This window comes from Canis lupus, chromosome 33 (assembly GCF_011100685.1).
Source record: "Canis lupus familiaris isolate Mischka breed German Shepherd chromosome 33, alternate assembly UU_Cfam_GSD_1.0, whole genome shotgun sequence".
NCBI classification, from domain to species: Eukaryota; Metazoa; Chordata; class Mammalia; order Carnivora; family Canidae; genus Canis; species Canis lupus.
Genome location: NC_049254.1, coordinates 30,713,007 through 30,730,908, shown reverse-complemented (window position 1 = coordinate 30,730,908; position 17,902 = coordinate 30,713,007). Strand labels below are relative to the sequence as shown.

The 17,902-nt window shown below is 37.8% G+C and overlaps 1 protein-coding gene, 1 long non-coding RNA gene and 1 pseudogene across 23 annotated transcripts in view; 2 read left to right on the top strand and 1 right to left on the bottom strand.

Moving 5' to 3' along the window:
• Positions 1–13,623, top strand: part of DLG1 (discs large MAGUK scaffold protein 1) — a 236,839-nt gene extending 223,216 nt beyond the window's left edge. For all 22 annotated transcript variants that reach the window (XM_038583205.1, XM_038583204.1, XM_038583203.1 and 19 more), the window contains 3 exons: positions 4,284–4,393; positions 10,819–10,910; positions 11,790–13,623. In XM_038583205.1, coding sequence (XP_038439133.1) covers positions 4,284–4,393; positions 10,819–10,910; positions 11,790–11,896 — 309 coding nt within the window. In that variant the 3' untranslated portion in view covers positions 11,897–13,623. The remainder of the gene's footprint in view (positions 1–4,283; positions 4,394–10,818; positions 10,911–11,789) is intronic.
• Positions 1,776–1,876, top strand: LOC119867396 (annotated as a pseudogene).
• A 1,907-nt stretch (positions 13,624–15,530) lies between the features above and the next one.
• LOC119867355 overlaps positions 15,531–17,902 on the bottom strand; it is a 9,652-nt gene continuing 7,280 nt past the window's right edge. Inside the window, exons 2-3 of the long non-coding RNA XR_005383433.1 lie at positions 17,094–17,182; positions 15,531–15,613 (exon numbers count right to left, since the gene is read on the bottom strand). This is a non-coding gene — a long non-coding RNA (uncharacterized LOC119867355). The remainder of the gene's footprint in view (positions 15,614–17,093; positions 17,183–17,902) is intronic.

Genomic DNA, 17,902 nt, shown 5'->3' with positions numbered 1-17,902 from the left:
AAAATCAAAACCATAATGAGGTTCCACCACACACCCATTACAATGGCTAAATTAGGGCAGCCTGGTGGCTTAGCAGTTTAGTGCTGCCTTTGGCCTGGGGTGTGATCCTGGAGACCCGGGATCAAGTCCCATATCGGGCTCCTGCATGGAGCCTGCTTCTCCCTCTGCCTGTGTCTCTGCCTCTCTCTGTGTGTATGTCTGTCATGAATAAATAAAATCTTAAAAAGAAATAGAATGGCTAAATTAATTTTAACTGTCTGTTACCAAGTTTTGACAGAGACATGGAGCATTTGTAACCCTCATACTCCACAAGGTGAGAATATGAAATATACATCCACTTTGAAAATCAGTTTGAGGATGCCTCAGTGGCTCAGTCAGTTACACGTCCGAATCTTGATTTCAGCTCAGGTCATGATCCTCATGGTTATGAGATTGAACCTGACATCAGCATTGGGCTTGCACTGGGTGTGGAGCCTGCTTAAAATTGTCTCCCATCTCCTCCACCTTTTCTCTACCCACCCCCCCACGCCTGCATGCACATGCTTTCTAAATAAATAAATAAGATATAAGAAAAACAGTTTAAGCATACACCTAGCTTATGATCCACTTCTGGATATTTGCCCAAGAAAAAGGAAAGCATATGTCCATACAAAGATAATCTGTGATAACAAAAAGGAGACCAGCAGTTGCTTGGGAAGGGACTCGAGGGAGAAGTTGCAAAGAGGCATGAGGAAACTTTTGAGGGTGATTAATATATTATCTTGATTTTGATGATGATTCCAGGGTACATACATATCAGAACTTATCAAATGTGTACTCTAGGAATGCCTGGGTCGCTCAGTCAGTTAAGTGTCTGCCTTCTGCTCAGGTCATGATCTGGGGTTCCTGGGATCTTGCCCCATGCCAGGCTCCCTGCTCCAAAGGGAGTTTGCTACTCCCTCTGCCCCTCCCCCACTTGTGCTCACACTCTCTCAAATATAAAATATTTTAAATTGTATACTTTTTTTAAAGATTTTATTTATTCATGAGAGACACAAGAGGCAGAGACACAGGCAGAGGGAGAAGCAGGCTCCATGCAGGGAGCCCAATATGAGACTCAATCCCAGGTCCCCAGGATCACACCCTGGGTGGAAGGCGGCGCTAAACCGCTGAGCCACCCGGGCTGCCTGATATTCTTAGTTTTAAATCCTTAATATGAGAAATACAAGGCAAAATACGAGGCAATTCCATTATTGAGGAACAAGACAAGGATGTGTATGATCTCCTGCTATTCAGCATAATACTCAAGGTATTCATTGTACTTAAGGTGTTAGTCAATGCTGTTAAGGTTGGAAAGCAATTAGAGGCATAAAAGTTGGGAGAAGTAAAACTAGTTCTATTTTCAAATTATAATATACCTGGTAAACCATACAAAACCTATCATAAAATATCATGAAATTTGTTTTGTAAAATATTTTATAATTTTATAAATTCATTATAAAATTAAAGACTTATAAAATGAAAGACATGTTTAAAAAAAAAAAAAAACAGAATAAGGTGGCAGAAGGTAAAATTCAGATGTAAAGCTCATGGGGCGCCGGGGTAGCTCATTCAGCAGGTGTCCCACTCTTGATTTTGGCTCAGGTCATGATCTCAGGGTTGTGGGATTGAGCCCTGCACTGGGGTCTGTGCTGAGCAACGGAGCCTGCTTCTCTCTCTCTCTCTCTCTCTCTCTCAAATAAATAAATACAAACATACATATATACATACATAAATAAAACCTTAAAAAAAATGATGTGCTCACCTTAGCAGCACACATACTGAAATTGGAAAATAGAGATTAACATGGCCTCTGCACAAGGATGTCACGCAGAATCATGTGGATATGTAAAACCCCAGAAGCCACTCTGTGGAGCCCCCATGCGGCCAACTCTGGGTAACTTGAATGTTAAAATAAATGATGATGATAACTGATTATAACATAAAGAGTAAAATATGGATCCAAGAGTCCATAATGGTATCATTGCATATACACATGAATAAATAAATGAGATAGAAGAGTAGCTTCGCCTTAACATTAGAATATCTCCTAATAAAGGTAGAAGGAATGATGATATTGACAACCACTGTGGTAAAAACTGTTTCAAGCAAGAACTCTCAGTGTGTGATAATAAAATCAGTTAGTGAATTAATATCTAATGAGAAACAGGTTATTTACATCTCAACATACCCTCCCAAAAAAAACTTACTAGTTACAAAGGGGAAAATACTAATTTTATAATAGAGAGGCATGGTAGATAAAACCTTAAACAGGTGATCAAAATTAATATCACTAGTGGGATCCCTGGGTGGCGCAGCGGTTTGGCGCCTGCCTTTGGCCCAGGGCTCGATCCTGGAGATCCGGAATCGAGTCCCACGTCAGGCTCCCGGTGCCTGGAGCCTGCTTCTCTGTCTGCCTGTGTCTCTGCCTCTCTCTTTCTCTGTGACTATCATAAATAAATAAATAAATATAAAAAAAATTTTAATATCACTAGTAATGGGACAAATAGATATCATATGCCTCTTGATCTGAAAGATATGGCATCACTTCTGTGGTATTCCTGCCAAAATGTGTAACATGTCATCTGATGGGAAACATCAGGCACACCTACGTTGAGGCATATTCTTTGAAAAAAAATAATAATACCAAGATCATGAAAGACAGACTAAAGAACTGTGCCAGCCTGATAGACTAACAAGACATTATACAACTAAATGCGGTGTATGATCTTGGATTGGATCCTGAACCAAGGATTTTCTTTTCTCTTGCAGTAAAGGACATTACATGGCCAACTGAAATTATACTGTGGTTATGTAAGAGATGTCATTGTTTTTAGGAAATAGGGGATGAAAAAGTATTATGTCTCCAATTTACTCAGACTGCTTTGTACATATATAGGGAGGAATAAAATAAAGCAAACATGATAGAATGTTATTGTTTCAGTGTAGGATTTTTATAAATTTGTACATGATCGTGTAAAATATTAATATGTAATAAAAGGTGGTAGGTTCGTGTGTATCTATTATTTTCTCTGTGTTTGAAGTCTTAATAATTTTTTTATTTTAAATATTCCTACTGGGACATGTGGGTGGCTCAGGTGGTTGAATGTCCAACTCTTGGTTTTGGCTCAGATCATGATCTCGGGGTTGTGAGATTAAGCCCCACCCTGAGCTCCCTGCTCAGTGGGGAGTCTGCTTGAGATTCTCGCTCCTTCTCCTTCCTCTCCCCACCTGCTCTTGCTCTCTAAAATAATAAATAAATATATATTAATATATATATTTATATATATTTATATTAATAAATATATACTAAATTGAAATTGTTCATTAAAGTATACCTAAGCCCTTGGATCACAAAGTGCATTATGAAGGGTACCTGGGTGCCTCATCTGGTTTAGTGTCCAGCTCTTGATTTCAGCTGAGGTCATGATCTTAAGGTCCTGCAATCAATCACTGCATCAGGCTCCACACTGAGCAGGGAGTCTACTTGAGGATTCTCTCTCTCTATCCCTCTGTCCTTCCCCCAGCTCATGCATGCTCTTATTCTCTTAAACAAATGAGTCTTTTTTAAGAAATGTATTATGAGGCAGTACCTGATTTAAAATGTTATAATAAAATTTATTTGGTAAGTTATGATTACTATTACTACCCTATTTAACATGGAAACACCCCTCATAAAGATAAAAATCCACACGGCCTTTGTAAGTGAATATAAGCATGTCAGAAAAATATCTTAAATCCAGAAGTGGGGTTCCCAGTTGCCAGTGTATGCTCAAGTTTTTGCTAGTCCCCAATAAAATAAGAAAAAATTAGTGGTAGTGAGGTTTTATAAATTTAAATGTATTTAATTTTAAAGATTCTCCTTCGTTTTAGGCTTTTTACTGTCTTGTTGATTGTATATTCTTTTATGAAATTATGGTAATGGTAAGGTAGCTTAGGGTAGTTGTTTTTCTTGGCAAAATAAAAGTTGGAACCCCATATTTGTTGCCATTTTGAGATTGGTCTGTGAAAGCTAAAAGTAAGGTAACTATATTTTCATTCCTTTTTAAATGTAATATTTGAAAATAGAAATTAATTATTCATAGCCATTATTCATTGTCTTTATTTCCCCTCTGAAATTTGCTAACAGAAATGACAAGTTTGCTTAAAGTGAACAGGATCCAAACATACCGTAATCCAGATTTTGTACCTGTAGGAAGTGTACCTTTAATATCATTGAAAATATTTGGTTCACTTGTTTTTCTTCTTTATTTCCTCTATTTTAGGGCAAACATTGTATCCTCGATGTGTCTGGAAATGCCATAAAGAGATTACAGATTGCACAACTTTACCCAATCTCCATTTTTATTAAACCCAAATCCATGGAAAATATCATGTAAGTGTAAATGCCTAAGGCACAAGCCTCTAAGTATAAATCCAATTTCTGTCACTTTTTAGATTGGATAGTTTACTTACCTTCCCTGCATATCAGTTCCCTTATCTGTAAAATGGAGATAGTATACTCACTTCATGTAGTTATTGTAAGGATTAAATAAGTATTCTGGGGTATTAGCTATCATTATCCATATTAATATATTAAAGTACGTAAGGTAACGTGATAGAATTTTAAGTCTAGTCACATGTGGCTCGTAATTACTGAATTGGGACAGTGTAGCTCTGGGTAACCACTAAAAGAATAAAATAATGTATAACTACTTACTAATAGAGGGCAAATATCTAATATAAATAAAAACTAAAAGAAGAAAAAGATCAAATAGAAGCATTGAACAGATGGGATAAAACGGATACAGATAGTAAGATGGTTTAAATGAATCCAGATATTTCGTTAACTAAATATTAGACTAAATGGTCTGATTAAAAGACAAAGATTAGGAGCACCTGGGTGGCTCAGTCGGCTAAGCATCTGCCTTCAGCTCAGGTCACGATCCCAGAGTCCTGGGATCAAGTCCCGTATCCGGCTTCCTGCTCAGCAGGGAATCTACTTCTCTCTGCCCCTGCTCTGCTCATCGCACTCTCTCATGTGTTCTCTCTCTCTCTCTCTCTCTCTCAAATAAATAATCTTATTTTTAAAAAATAAAAGACAAAGATTGTCAGAATAGTTGGAAAAAAATAACTAGATGTTTTTGTAGGAGAGAAAAAAATTCTTTTCTCTTCTAGGTTTTCACTCAGACCTCTGTAACAAAAGACAGATTAACATACAAATCTATTGAATTCAAGTTTTATATGAGCTGGGAGCATTCATAAGGAAATGACCCAAAGAATCTGAGCATATACTAGGTTTGATGACAAATGGGCAGTCATGGGAAAATGTGATAGTACCAAAGAATATAAGCTAAGAGTAGCAAACTAGGGAAACTTAGCAAGGTCTGTTTGTTCAAATTCCTCTTGGTGTCCCTCCATCTTTGTGAAGATAAGGATGTTTGTTTCCTCCAGGTAGAGGGATGCCACTCTCACATGAGGATCTTTGACTTGCTTCAGGGAAGGTCAGAGTCCTTCATATGCCTGCCATTGCCAAGGTGCCATATTTTGGAATATGATGCCAATCAACTATATATTGCTTTTATAAGGCACACCTTAAATACTAGGCTATGGAAAAGCTAAAAATGAGAGACTAGAAAAAAAAGATACACCATACAAACATTAACCAAAAGTAAGTTTGTTTATATCACCATCAAAGTGTATCTAAAGGCAAGAAATTATTACTGCAGATTAAGACAGACATTTCATAAGAATAAAAAAATGGTTCACTCCATCAAGAAGGTATATTTATACATTTGTCTGTACTTAATAATACAGTCTCAAAATATGTTAAGCATAAATTGATAATTATATGGGAAACAAATAATTCCAGAATCCTAATGGAAGAACTTAACAGGTCAGGAAATAATAGAATAAGAAAACAAAAAATCAGTATGTACATAAAACAACACAAAGTAAAAAACTTAACATACGTAAAAAAATACTGCATTCAACATCTGCAAAAGTTTACACATTAATTTCAAAAACATATAGGACAGTTACCAAAACTAATTATGTGCTAAGCCACAAACTTTCAGTGATTGAAAACAAATATTCTCTGAGCATGGTAAAATTAAAATAGAAATAAGTAATAAAAAGATCACTAAAAAATCCCTATATATTTTGAAATTAAGCATTTTACTTTGGTTGGGTCAAAAAAGAAATCACAACATAAGTTAATAAATGTTTTGAACTAAATGGTAACAGAGGGATGCCTAGGTGGCACAGCATTTGAGCACCTCCCTTCAGCTAAGGGTGTGATTCGGGAGTCTGGGGATCGAGTTTCGCATTGAGCTCCTCACAGAGAGCCTTCTTCTCCCTCTGCCTATGTCTCTGCCTCTCACTCTGTGTGTCTCGTGAATAAATAAATAAGCTTTAAAAAAAATAAATGGGGGATCCCTGGGTGGTGCAGCAGTTTGGCGCCTGCCTTTGGCCCAGGGCGCGATCCCAGAGACCCAGGATCGAATCCCACATCGGGCTCCCGGTGCATGGAGCCTGCTTCTCCCTCTGCCTGTGTCTCTGCCTCCCTCTCTCTCTCTCTGTAACTATCATAAATAAAAAAAAATTTAAAAAAAAATTTTTTTTTTAAATAAAAAAAAAATAAAAAAATAAATGGTAACAGAATTGTCAAGTAAATGAATTTGGAATATAGTAGCCTTGGTGATGGAAAAGCCACAGGTTTAAATATTAGGAAAGAATATAGGAAGTCAAATAAATGTTAGCAATCTAAGGTCTTGAGAAATTAGAAAAAACTAGTCAATGAAATGCAAAGAAAGTAGAAATATATTGAAATAGAAAACAAACATGGTAGGATCAATAAAATCAAAAATGTCTTTAAAAATATTATAAACTGGGGCGCCTGGGTGGCCCAGTTGGTTAAGCGTCTGCTTAGCTGGGATCAAGCCCTGCATTGGGCTCCCTGCTCAGCGAGGAATCTGCTTTTCCCTCTGCTCCTACCCCAGTTCATGCTCTCTCTCTTTAATAAATAAATAAAATCATGATCCCTGGGTGGCGCAGGGGTTTAGCGCCTGCCTTTGGCCCAGGGCGCGATCCTGGAGACTTGGGATTGAGTCCCACGTCGGGCTCCCGGAGCATGGAGCCTGTTTCTCCCTCTGCCTGTGTCTCTGCCTCTCTCTCTCACTCTCCCTCTGTGACTATCATAAATAAAAATACCTTTAAAAATAAATAAATAAATAAATAAATAAATAAATAAATAAATAAATAATATATCTTTTTAAAAAAATATACTGTAACCATTAGAAAGATCAAGAAATGAAAGTACAAAAGGTATAATTAATATCAGGGATGAAAATGGGAATATCACTGCACATCAAATGACCTTAATAAGGTTAACACAAATAGGACGCCTGGATGGCTTATTAGCTAAAGTGAAAAAGAAAATAGCAGTTGTTAGCAAGGACATGGAACAACTGAAACTCATAGTACTAGATAGATGTATAAATTGGTACATCCACATTGGTAAACTGCTTACAGTTTAAAACTGAACATTCACATAACTAAAGATCCAGAAGTCTTATTTCTAGATATTTACTCAACAGAAATGTTTACATATATTCACCAAAGACATGTACTATAGTGCTGACAGAAGTACTATTCAAAATAACCAAAAAGGGATCCCTGGGTGGCGCAGCGGTTTGGCGCCTGCCTTTGGCCCAGGGCGCGATCCTGGAGACTAGGGATCGAATCCCACGTCGGGCTTCTGGTGCATGGAGCCTGCTTCTCCCTCTGCCTGTGTCTCTGCCTCTCTCTCTCTCTCTCTCTCTCCCCCTGTGTGACTATCATAAATTAAAAAAAATAAAATAAAATAACCAAAAGCACTATCCACGTGTCCATCGGTGAATACATAAATTACGACACACACAATAAAATATTCTACAGTAATGAGAATGAGCAATCTCTAACTACACGCAAAAGTATGGAAGAACGACACAAACATAATTTGAATGAAAAAAGAATTCCAAACCTAGAAGTATATGTTGTCTAGGATTCCTTTATACATATCCTGTGATTCCAATTTAATCATTGCTTATAGAAGTCAAAGGGATGTTACTCTGACAGGGTAGAGAGCACACCCAGATTCTAGGATATTGGCATAACGTTCTAGATCTTGATCTAGGTACTAGATGGTACACAGGTAAGTGTAAGTTGGTTCAGATTCATACAGCTGTATATATACAATATTTTTCTGTGTTTGAAAGTTATACTTAAAAAACTTTTTTAAAAAGTCTAAAAGAGGGCAGCCCGGGTGGCTCCAGTGGTTTAGCACCGCCTTCAGCCCAGGGTGTGATCCTGGAGACCCGGGATCGAGTCCCACGTCAGGCTCCCTGCATGGAGCCTGCTTCTCCCTCTGCCTGTGTCTCTGCCTCCTTCTCTCTCTCTCTGTGTCTCTCATGAATAAATAAATAAAATCTTTAAAAAAATAAAATTAGAATTAAAAACTAAAATAAATAAAAAAGTCTAAAAGAAAAGGAAAAAATAAGATAAAAATCTAATCCTGTTCCTATTAAAGAACTTGGAACTCTCTTATGAAAAACCTTCCCAGAAATAAAACACTAGCCCAACAGGACTTACTGAATTCTACCAAAGCTAAGTAATATGACTCTTACACAAATTCTTCAACTAATTTTATGGACATTAATTTAATACCAAAACCTCACTGAGACCATGTAGGAAATGAAAATGGTAAGCCAATCCTAAGAAGAATATAGATGCAAAAATCTGAACCAAAATACAAATAAAATGAGTTCAACAGTTTTTTTAAATAAGGTAAAATATAACCACCAAGTTAGATTTATTCAAGAATGCAAGGAAAATGGGCAGCCCTGGTGGCTCACCGGTTTAGCGCTGCCTTCAGCCCAGGGTGTGATCCTGGAGACCCGGGATCCAGTCCCACGTCGGGCTCCCTGCATGGAGCCTGCTTCTCCCTCTGCCTGTGTCTGTCTGTCTGTCTCTCTCTCTCTCTCTCTCTCTCTCTCTCTCTCTCATAAATAAATAAATAAATAAATAAATAAATAAATAAATAAATAAATAAATAAATAAATAAATAAATAAATAAATAAAATATTTTTTTAAAGAAAAGACTGCAAGGAAAATTAATCAGTGGTAGAGCTAGAGAGAAGATGGAAGCACCAAGAATCCATTCCGCCCCCTAGACACAATCGAATTTAACAGAATCTGTCAGAGGTAACTACTTTGGAACTCAGGAATCTGTTGAAGGCTTACAGCTTTGGGTGTCTAATTGTGGTTAATTTGAATGGTCAATTTTGGTTAATTTCAACTATTAGCCTGATAGTAGCAATCTCCCCACCTTTAGCCCATAGCAGGCAGCCATTCATGCCTTTCTTGAGCAGCTTGTGGAGACCAAGGTGGGTAGTAAAGTTTGGTTTTCTAAATTTCAGATGCAACAATTATCAGCTATAAACTAATCTTGTGGGCAGCCCTGGTGGCGCAGTGGTTTGGCACCGCCTGCAGCCTGGGGTGTGATCCTGGAGACCTGGGATCGAGTTCCCACATCGGGCTCCTTGCATGGAACCTGCTTCTCCCTCTCCCTCTGCCTGTGTCTCTGCCCCTCTCTCTGTGTCTATGAATAAATAAATAAAATCTTTAAAAAATAAAATAAAATAATCTTGTTTCCTCTATCCCCCTACCTCCCTACCCATCCACACCAGATTATTTTGAAACCCCAGACAGTATATGATTTCACCCATAAATTTCAGTATGTATTTTGAAAGATTAAGAATTCTGTTATTAGAAAACATCTCTCTGGGGACGCCTGGGTGGCTCAGTGGTTGAGCATCTGCCTTGGGTTCAAGTCGTGATCCATGGGTCCCAGGATCGAGTCCCGCATCCGGCTCCCCACAGGGTGCCTGCTTCTCCCTCTGCCTGTGTCGCTGCCTCTCTGTGTATGTCTCATGAATAAATAAAATCTTCAAAGATAAAAGAAAGAATATATCTCTCTGATATCACACTAACATGATTTTTTATGTCATCAATTCAAATTTTCCTGATTGTCTCATAAAATTTGCTTACTTTTTTTTTTCAATTTGTTTGAATCAAATTCCAGATAAGAGCTATTTGTGACAATTAGTTTTTTAATTCTTTTAATTTATCGATTGATTTTCCCTGCACATCTTTTTTTTTTTTTTTTCCAATTTATTTGTTAAAGAAACCATGTCATTTCTTCTACGGAGTTCTCACCAGGCTATATCTTACTAGTTGCCTTCTCATGGTGCTGTTTGATATGTTCATGTGTTATCTTTGTTATCTGTAAATTGGTAAATAGGTCTCTAAGCTATATCTTTTTTTTTTAATTTACTTATTATTTATGATAGTCACAGAGAGAGAGAGAGGCAGAGACACAGACAGAGGGAGAAGCAGGCTCCGTGCACCAGGAGCCCGACGTGGGATTCGATCCCAGGTCTCCAGGATCGCGCCCTGGGCCAAAGGCAGGCGCTAAACCGCTGCGCCACCCAGGGATCCCCTCTAAGCTATATCTTAATATGAAATTTTCATCAAAGTAAAAAATACCAAATTAATGCTTAGTTTTTTAGCTGCTTTGAGCCAATGCAGAAAATGTGTTGAAACTCTCTGTCATTCCAAGCTTAAAGCTATATACTTGGTGACTGAATCTAATTTTTAATGACATATTGTCAGCAGAGCTCAACTTTTCATGATTTTATGTTTTATGTGTCTCTTCTCCTTTGTCATCTTCTTTCCAAAAAGTATTATATTAATTGCTAATTTCTAAATTTATTTGTGTAGGGAAATGAATAAGCGTCTAACAGAAGAACAAGCCAGAAAGACGTTTGAGAGAGCCATGAAACTGGAACAAGAATTTACTGAACATTTCACAGGTTGGCATCATGTGTGTCAGTGCCCTGACAGGATTTTGATTTGAAGCCATATGAACTGACGCATTGAAATGCACTTTGAACGTATGACCACATCTACCAGTAATTAATTACTATGTAATTAATACTATGGTTTTCAGAATAATTCATCTAACCTAGCCAGTGATGATGAGGAATCTTAAAAGTTAGTGTTTCTTAAGTGGTTGATTAAGACCTACTAGACTGGAGAAAAATAGAATCAGACTTGCTTTCTCCTGTGAAACTGACTTTTTCCTTATGCTTTATACATTTTGATCTGTTTTAAGATATTTGTTTAAAAAGAAACAAGTGGGTAGCAATGCCCAGTGAATGAATCTCTCATTCATTTTGTCCTTTAAATTATTTTTCAGGTGTTCACACTAAGTACGTCAAATGCCATGGTGTTATAAACCATGTGCTTTTTTTTCTTTTCTTTTCTTTTTTTTTTTTTTAATAATTGAGACTTCTAGAACCTTCAAAGAATAGTGCCAGCAATTCTCATATACTTATCACCCATATTTTCAAAATGTTAACATTTTGCCACGCTTAATTTTTTTCTGAAACATTTAAAGTGGCAGGCAGATGCCCATTTGCCCCTAGGTACTTTAGTGTGTAACCTCCCAAATATATAATACTAAGTAAAAATCACCAAATCTCACTTTTTAATCAATATTTAAAATAAAAATTCTTGTGGTTTTCAAATAAGAAAATTAATGAAATGAGTGGTTATTACTAAGCAAACAATATGTAAGCAGTCTCCTGCTAGATGAGTAACTAGTTCTAAGACTTAGCTTCTACTCCACCAGTAGTTGTCATGGTAAAGATAGACAGCGGAGGTTTCTAATTTTGTTTCTGTTATTACAGCTATTGTACAGGGAGATACGCTGGAAGACATTTATAACCAAGTGAAGCAGATCATAGAAGAACAATCTGGTCCTTACATCTGGGTTCCAGCAAAAGAAAAGTTATGAGGACTGATGTTTCTGTTTCTCTTTTCCACAATCTCATTTTCTCTGACACTTCTTTGCCCTTTCCTTTTGGAGTCTGTCTGCAATACTCCTTCCATGTTGAATCGTATCCCACTCATCATGATCTACAGTTGTGCTTAGTTTTGACAACTAGCGTCTCCTTCAAGTTGTAGCATCTGTATTATTTTATGTCACTATTGGTTTGTGGCCATTTTTCAGAACTGAAGATGGAATGGCCTGACCAGCTATTAAGGATTTGGGGAGACTGGGAAATTGTGGTAAAATTCCTTAATGTTTAAGGGAAAGTAACTTTAAGAGATTTTTCAGAAAAGCTTTATATACATTCTTTTCAAATTTCAGTATAAATGAAAGAAAAGTGGTGTTAATCAGTGATTTAGTAAACTTTGAGCAACAGTGCACGCTTAACTTTAATAGCATGGTTTGGCCAATATATTAACTTTCAAGTCCTTTTCTCAATTGACTTGTGTTATCAAAGCAAATATTTCATTATAGACAAATAAGGAAAATGTTCTTTAATTTCAAAGTTAATTTCTGCATTAACTTTCATAATTTCACAAGGGATACTCATTTTTCATAAGAGTTCTTCATGTCTTACTGTTTGAGGGGTTTTTTTCTCAGTACATTTGCTAGGAATAGCAGTGTTATAAATGTTTTTAATCTACTTGTGCAGGACTATTTATAGTGTCTTACAAAAGTTCATACATAATGATCACATTTTCTGAATTGAGGCCATGTTTAGGTGCTAGGGGAGCTCACCTTTTACACACAAGGTTGAGAAAATTTCATAGACATAAATACAGAGAGAGAACAGACATTACAGTGGTGATGTAGTAATCATTATGGCAGTGGAAAAGGAGTCCAATTCATAGTCTAAAACTTTAAATGTATTCTTAGGGATCAGATTTTAATGAATATTTTACCCACAGTAACTGCCTATTTTGTTATAATAAAATATATATATATATAAATATATATAAAACTTTCTTTAACTAAACTCTGTAACTATGGGAATTATTTTCTTTACATAGTTGCACACACACACAAACATATATATATATTTAAAATATATTTTTTTCTTTTGCCACCTACTCTTAACTTTTTGTTTGGTTTTTAAATTAAATATTAATTGATTAGACTTTATCTTCCTTAATCATGTGAACTGAAAATGGGGGTATGGTGGTTGTGGAAAGAAACCTCTAGGGAAATTAGATTACATACAGAAGTATAGGCGTGTTCTCCTCTTTTCTACAAAAATTTTCAAATGGTTCCTGGTTTTGTTTGGGGTTTTTTTTATTACTGTTGTTCTTGTCATTGGATTTGGATTTGGTCTTCTGCCTCTCTTTCCATTTCTCCTTTCACTAATAGGCAAATAAGCAAAAGCCTCATGTGTGTTTGTTTTCCCCTCAGACTGCACGCCTTTCACCTCTTGTAGCTGCTCTGTCCTAGAGTTGCACAGATCTTCATGGTGAGGAATTTTAAGAAATTTTCGTGAAAGGTAGATACGATTTCAGAAATCATCTTCTCTGGTCTTTTAATAATATTGTTTGGCTTCCCTTTGCTTTTTTGGAATTGTTGATTAAATATGTGTTTTTGACAACCTCCTCATTAGAGTTTCTTAAATGAGTACTGGTTTGTAAAGGATTATCAACATTATCCATTCCATTTATGAAAAAGAGGAGAACAGCTAATAAACTTTATTGTAAAATCCATATGTTAAATGTGTCTTGAATTCTGAGAGAAGATACTATTTTACAAGCTAACGCTTTTTTGAAACATCTTGGAGCATCACGGGCCATTGGGGAACATAATCAAATTTTCTTCTGTAGGGTTTGGAATTGAGTATGTTAACACATTGAAATACATACTATGGCTATAACAATAACTATAGTAGGTTGTTACCAAACATAAAACAACGAGAAGAATATTATTATGAAATGATCTCTAGAGTCCCAGATCACTCTACAGCAAGGCCCCAGCATAAGCCATTTTGAAGTACTTAACTGGGGATCCCTGGGTGGCGCAGCGGTTTGGCGCCTGCCTTTGGCCCAGGGCGCGATCCTGGAGACCCGGGATCGAATCCCACATCGGGCTCCTGGTGCATGGAGCCTGCTTCTCCCTCTGCCTGTGTCTCTGCCTCTCTCTCTCTCTCTGTGACTATCATAAATAAATAAAAATTAAAAAAAAAAATGAAGTACTTAACTGGTTACATGTTCTAAAATAACAGGTGATTCCATTTATCTGTTACAATATGTATTACATTGCTTTTGGATGTCCTTATTAAGTGATATTTTTGTAAGAAAATACAAACTTTAGTGCAGCTTTCTAGATTGTATAGAATCATTAATAAAAGTACTAATTGCTCAGTACTACTGTGTAGACAACCACTTTAGTATATTATCATTAAATTTTAAAAGATAAGAATGTAAGAGTTCCTAGCCCCACTGTAAGGCTTAAGCGAAATCACTTGCCCAAGATCACTTAGCTAGGAAGCAGCAGTGCTTAGTATTTGTATCCAAGTCTTTCTGACCCAAGTTCTTTCTAAATAGCATGCTGCCTTGTTTTTCTCAGCCCCTACTATGTAAGGCACTAGGACGTAAGCTATGTTATGTTAGTGCCGCTTTACAAAGACAGACTTAGATGAAGGCCCTTGCCTAGAGTCACACAATAAGTAAGAACGGACCCATAGAAGAAGTCATTCCCGTCACAGCTGAAATAAATGACTTTCTGGGAAGGAAATCAGCCTACCATCATCTCAGTGACATACAAAAAACTTTTTGGAACCAAAAGCAGGGAGGTGTTGTGGGGGAGGGGAGGAGTGGACAAAAAGAGAACAGTGTTCAGTATATGTGCTGCTGAAGCGAGCACTGGAACAGTGTTCATTAGGAAAAAAGCCCATTAGTCCAATACACAGGGAATTACAATATTTCTTTTTTTTTTTAAGTTTTATTTATTTATTCATGAGAGAGAGAGGCAGAGACACAGGCAGAGGGAGAAGCAGGCTCCATGCTGGGAACCCAACGCAAGACCCAGTCCCGGGACTCCAGGATCGCGCCCTGGGCCAAAGGCAGGCGCCAAACCGCTGAGCCACCCAGGGATCCCCAGGAATTACAATATTGCAAATGTTTTATGAGATACTCCATGTTTTTAATGTTCTTCATGTTTTTAAGTTGGCAAAAATAAAAGTGCCCCTTAAATGTGACTACACATTTCTAGCTACTTTTCTATTCCACATCTTCCCAGGGCTCTTCCAAAATGATGGAAGCAAGCTTGCAGAAGAGACTCTAATAAACACCTGGTAACCTGCTACATAGAATTTAAATTCCAGGGACACCTGGATGGCTCAGCAGTTGGGCGCCTGCTTTCGGCTCAGGTCGTGATCCCAGGACCCGGATAGAGTCGTCCATCGAGCTCCCTGCAGGGAGCCTGCTTCTCCCTCTGCCTGTGTCTCTGCCCTTCTCTCTCTCTCTCTCTCTCTCTCTCTCTCTCTCTCTCTCGTGAATGAATGAATAAATCTAAAAAAAAAAAAAAAAAAAAATTTAAATTCCAAAGATGGCAATTTGCGGGCTTTACTCATGAGAAAATTTTGTTTTCTGAAGTATCAAAGTAAGCAATTTACCTTCCAAAATTCTGTCTTGAATACTCTTCATTTACATGCAGTAAAACAAGCCCAGAGATCCCCATGTCTTAACCAGAGTTACACTGCAAAACAGAAACAGAGCCAGCATTAGAACCTTTGACTCCTGGCTCCTGGCACAGTGGTTTTTTTACCATCCAGTTCCTTTTCTTCCCATGCTATAAGATGAATTAGTGAGTTACTCAGTTCCTCAAGGAACTTTAAAAAAAATCATTTTTTAATTACCAATTAAAAGAAAGTACCCATAAACTTAAGAGATTTTATTGAGGAGCTTGAATTTGAAAGATACCAGGGAAACATAAAAATGGCACTTTTCTGACCTAAGGTTAGATTATCTGGTTTTCTAGTCCAATGTCAAAGATTGCATTTATCTCCCTCCAGAATTGCACAGCATAACTCTCATTGGCTTTGGCAGTGGAGTACTATAATGTGAAGAATGTGGGCTATGGAATCAGAGCTTGATTTGAATGCCAGCTCCACCACTCACTGGTTATGTAACTAACTTTGGACAAGTCATGCCATCCTTCTTTCTGTTTATCTCTAAAATGGAGATATTTTGGGCCATCTGGGTGACTCAGTCGATGAAGCCCAACTCTTGGTTTTGGCTCAGGTCATGATCCTCAGGGTCACGGAGTTGAGTCCTGCATCAGGTTCTGTGCTCAGTGGGGAGTCTGCTTCTTTCCCTCTGCCCCTCCTTCTGCTTGTATGTGCTCACTGTCTCTCAAAAAGTCGTTTAAAAAAAGAAAATGGAGATATTTTGAGAATAAGATTATAAATAAAGGAGCTTAGCACATAGTACATTCTAAAAGTTAATACCCCTTTCCTTAGGGATCCAAAGCCTGTAATTGTTGCAACTCACTTTGTATAAATTACCTTGAGCCTTCAATTTGCTGTATTTTTTTTTTTAAGATCTTATTCATTTATTCATGAGAGACACAGAGAGAGGCAGAGACACAGGCAGAGGGAGAAGCAGGCTCCATGCGGGGAGCCTGATGTGGGACTCGATCCCCGGTCTCCAGGATCACGCCCTGGGCTGAAGGCGCTAAACCGCTGAGCCACCTGGGCTGCCCAGATTTGCTGTATTTTAAATGGGATTTGAATGACTATACCTTACAGGATTGTTAAAAGCGTTAAAGTAATGTGTCCAAAACGCTGATCACAGCATCTGATACTTGGCTCTCACGATCTTGCTCTGGAGTATGTTTATGATTGGTAGAAGACAGAATAATACGATCCACCATTCTTCATCAGCTAGAAATTTTCTTTGATGGACTTTAAAGAAATTGTCAGCCCCTACGATCACGTTTACTCCTCTCTTCTAAGTATCCCTACTCTGTCAGAGATGTAGCTACTCTACCTCAGCCATGAAGCTGGAAGACCTCAAGATTGCATAAGCCATTCCACATCTGCTAGACCCAACAGTCCCTAGCAAATCTCCAGAATGTTCCTGACAGTCTAGAAACAAGCCTGGAAAAGATTACTTAGATCAGCCAGGTAAGACATGTTTTCTTTTATTCAGTTTGACTTGGAAGAGTCCATACTTACCAGTGATTACTTTGTGGCTTTCCGCTATCAGCTCTTTTCTTCATTCCACCGCAAATATGGCTACCTCAGCGTTGGCAAAACATCCTCATCTGCCAAACAGCATTAGGAACAGTCAGGTAAACTGATGTTGTTTGAAACTTTTAGGAACAGGTACCAAACCTGACCAGGAAGTTTCACACTACAATTTTTCTAACAGTTTCTATTACGTATAGTAGGTATACTGGTGGAGAAGGCGAGAGGAAGGAGACTAGAGGACAGTGAAGGCTGGAATTCTCTCCCGTTGTCTTCTGTTGTTGTTTACTTGTTACTGAAGTATAACATATAAAATGTAGGAACAGGGATCCCTGGGTGGCGCAGCGGTTTGGCGCCTGCCTTTGGCCCAGGGCGCGATCCTGGAGACCTGGGATCGAATCCCACATCGGGCTCCCGGTGCATGGAGCCTGCTTCTCCCTCTGCCTATGTCTCTGCCTCTCTCTCTCTCTCTGTGACTATCATAAATAAATAAAAATTAAATAAAATAAAATGTAGGAACATCATAAATGTACATATACCTCGGTGAATTTTTAGAAACCAACACCCGTGTAATAGCATGAAGCTCAGAGCATGACCAGCACCCCATGTACCCTGCCTCATCGCCCAGTCGTTCCTCCAAGGGAAGCCATTATCCTTTTTTTTTTTTTTTTTTTAATTCATTTTAGTGAGAAAGAGGAAAGGGAGGGAAGCAGGCTCCTGGCTGAGTGCAGAACCCCATTTGGGGCTCAATCTCACAACCCTGAGATCATGACCCAAGCCAAAATCAAGAGTCGATG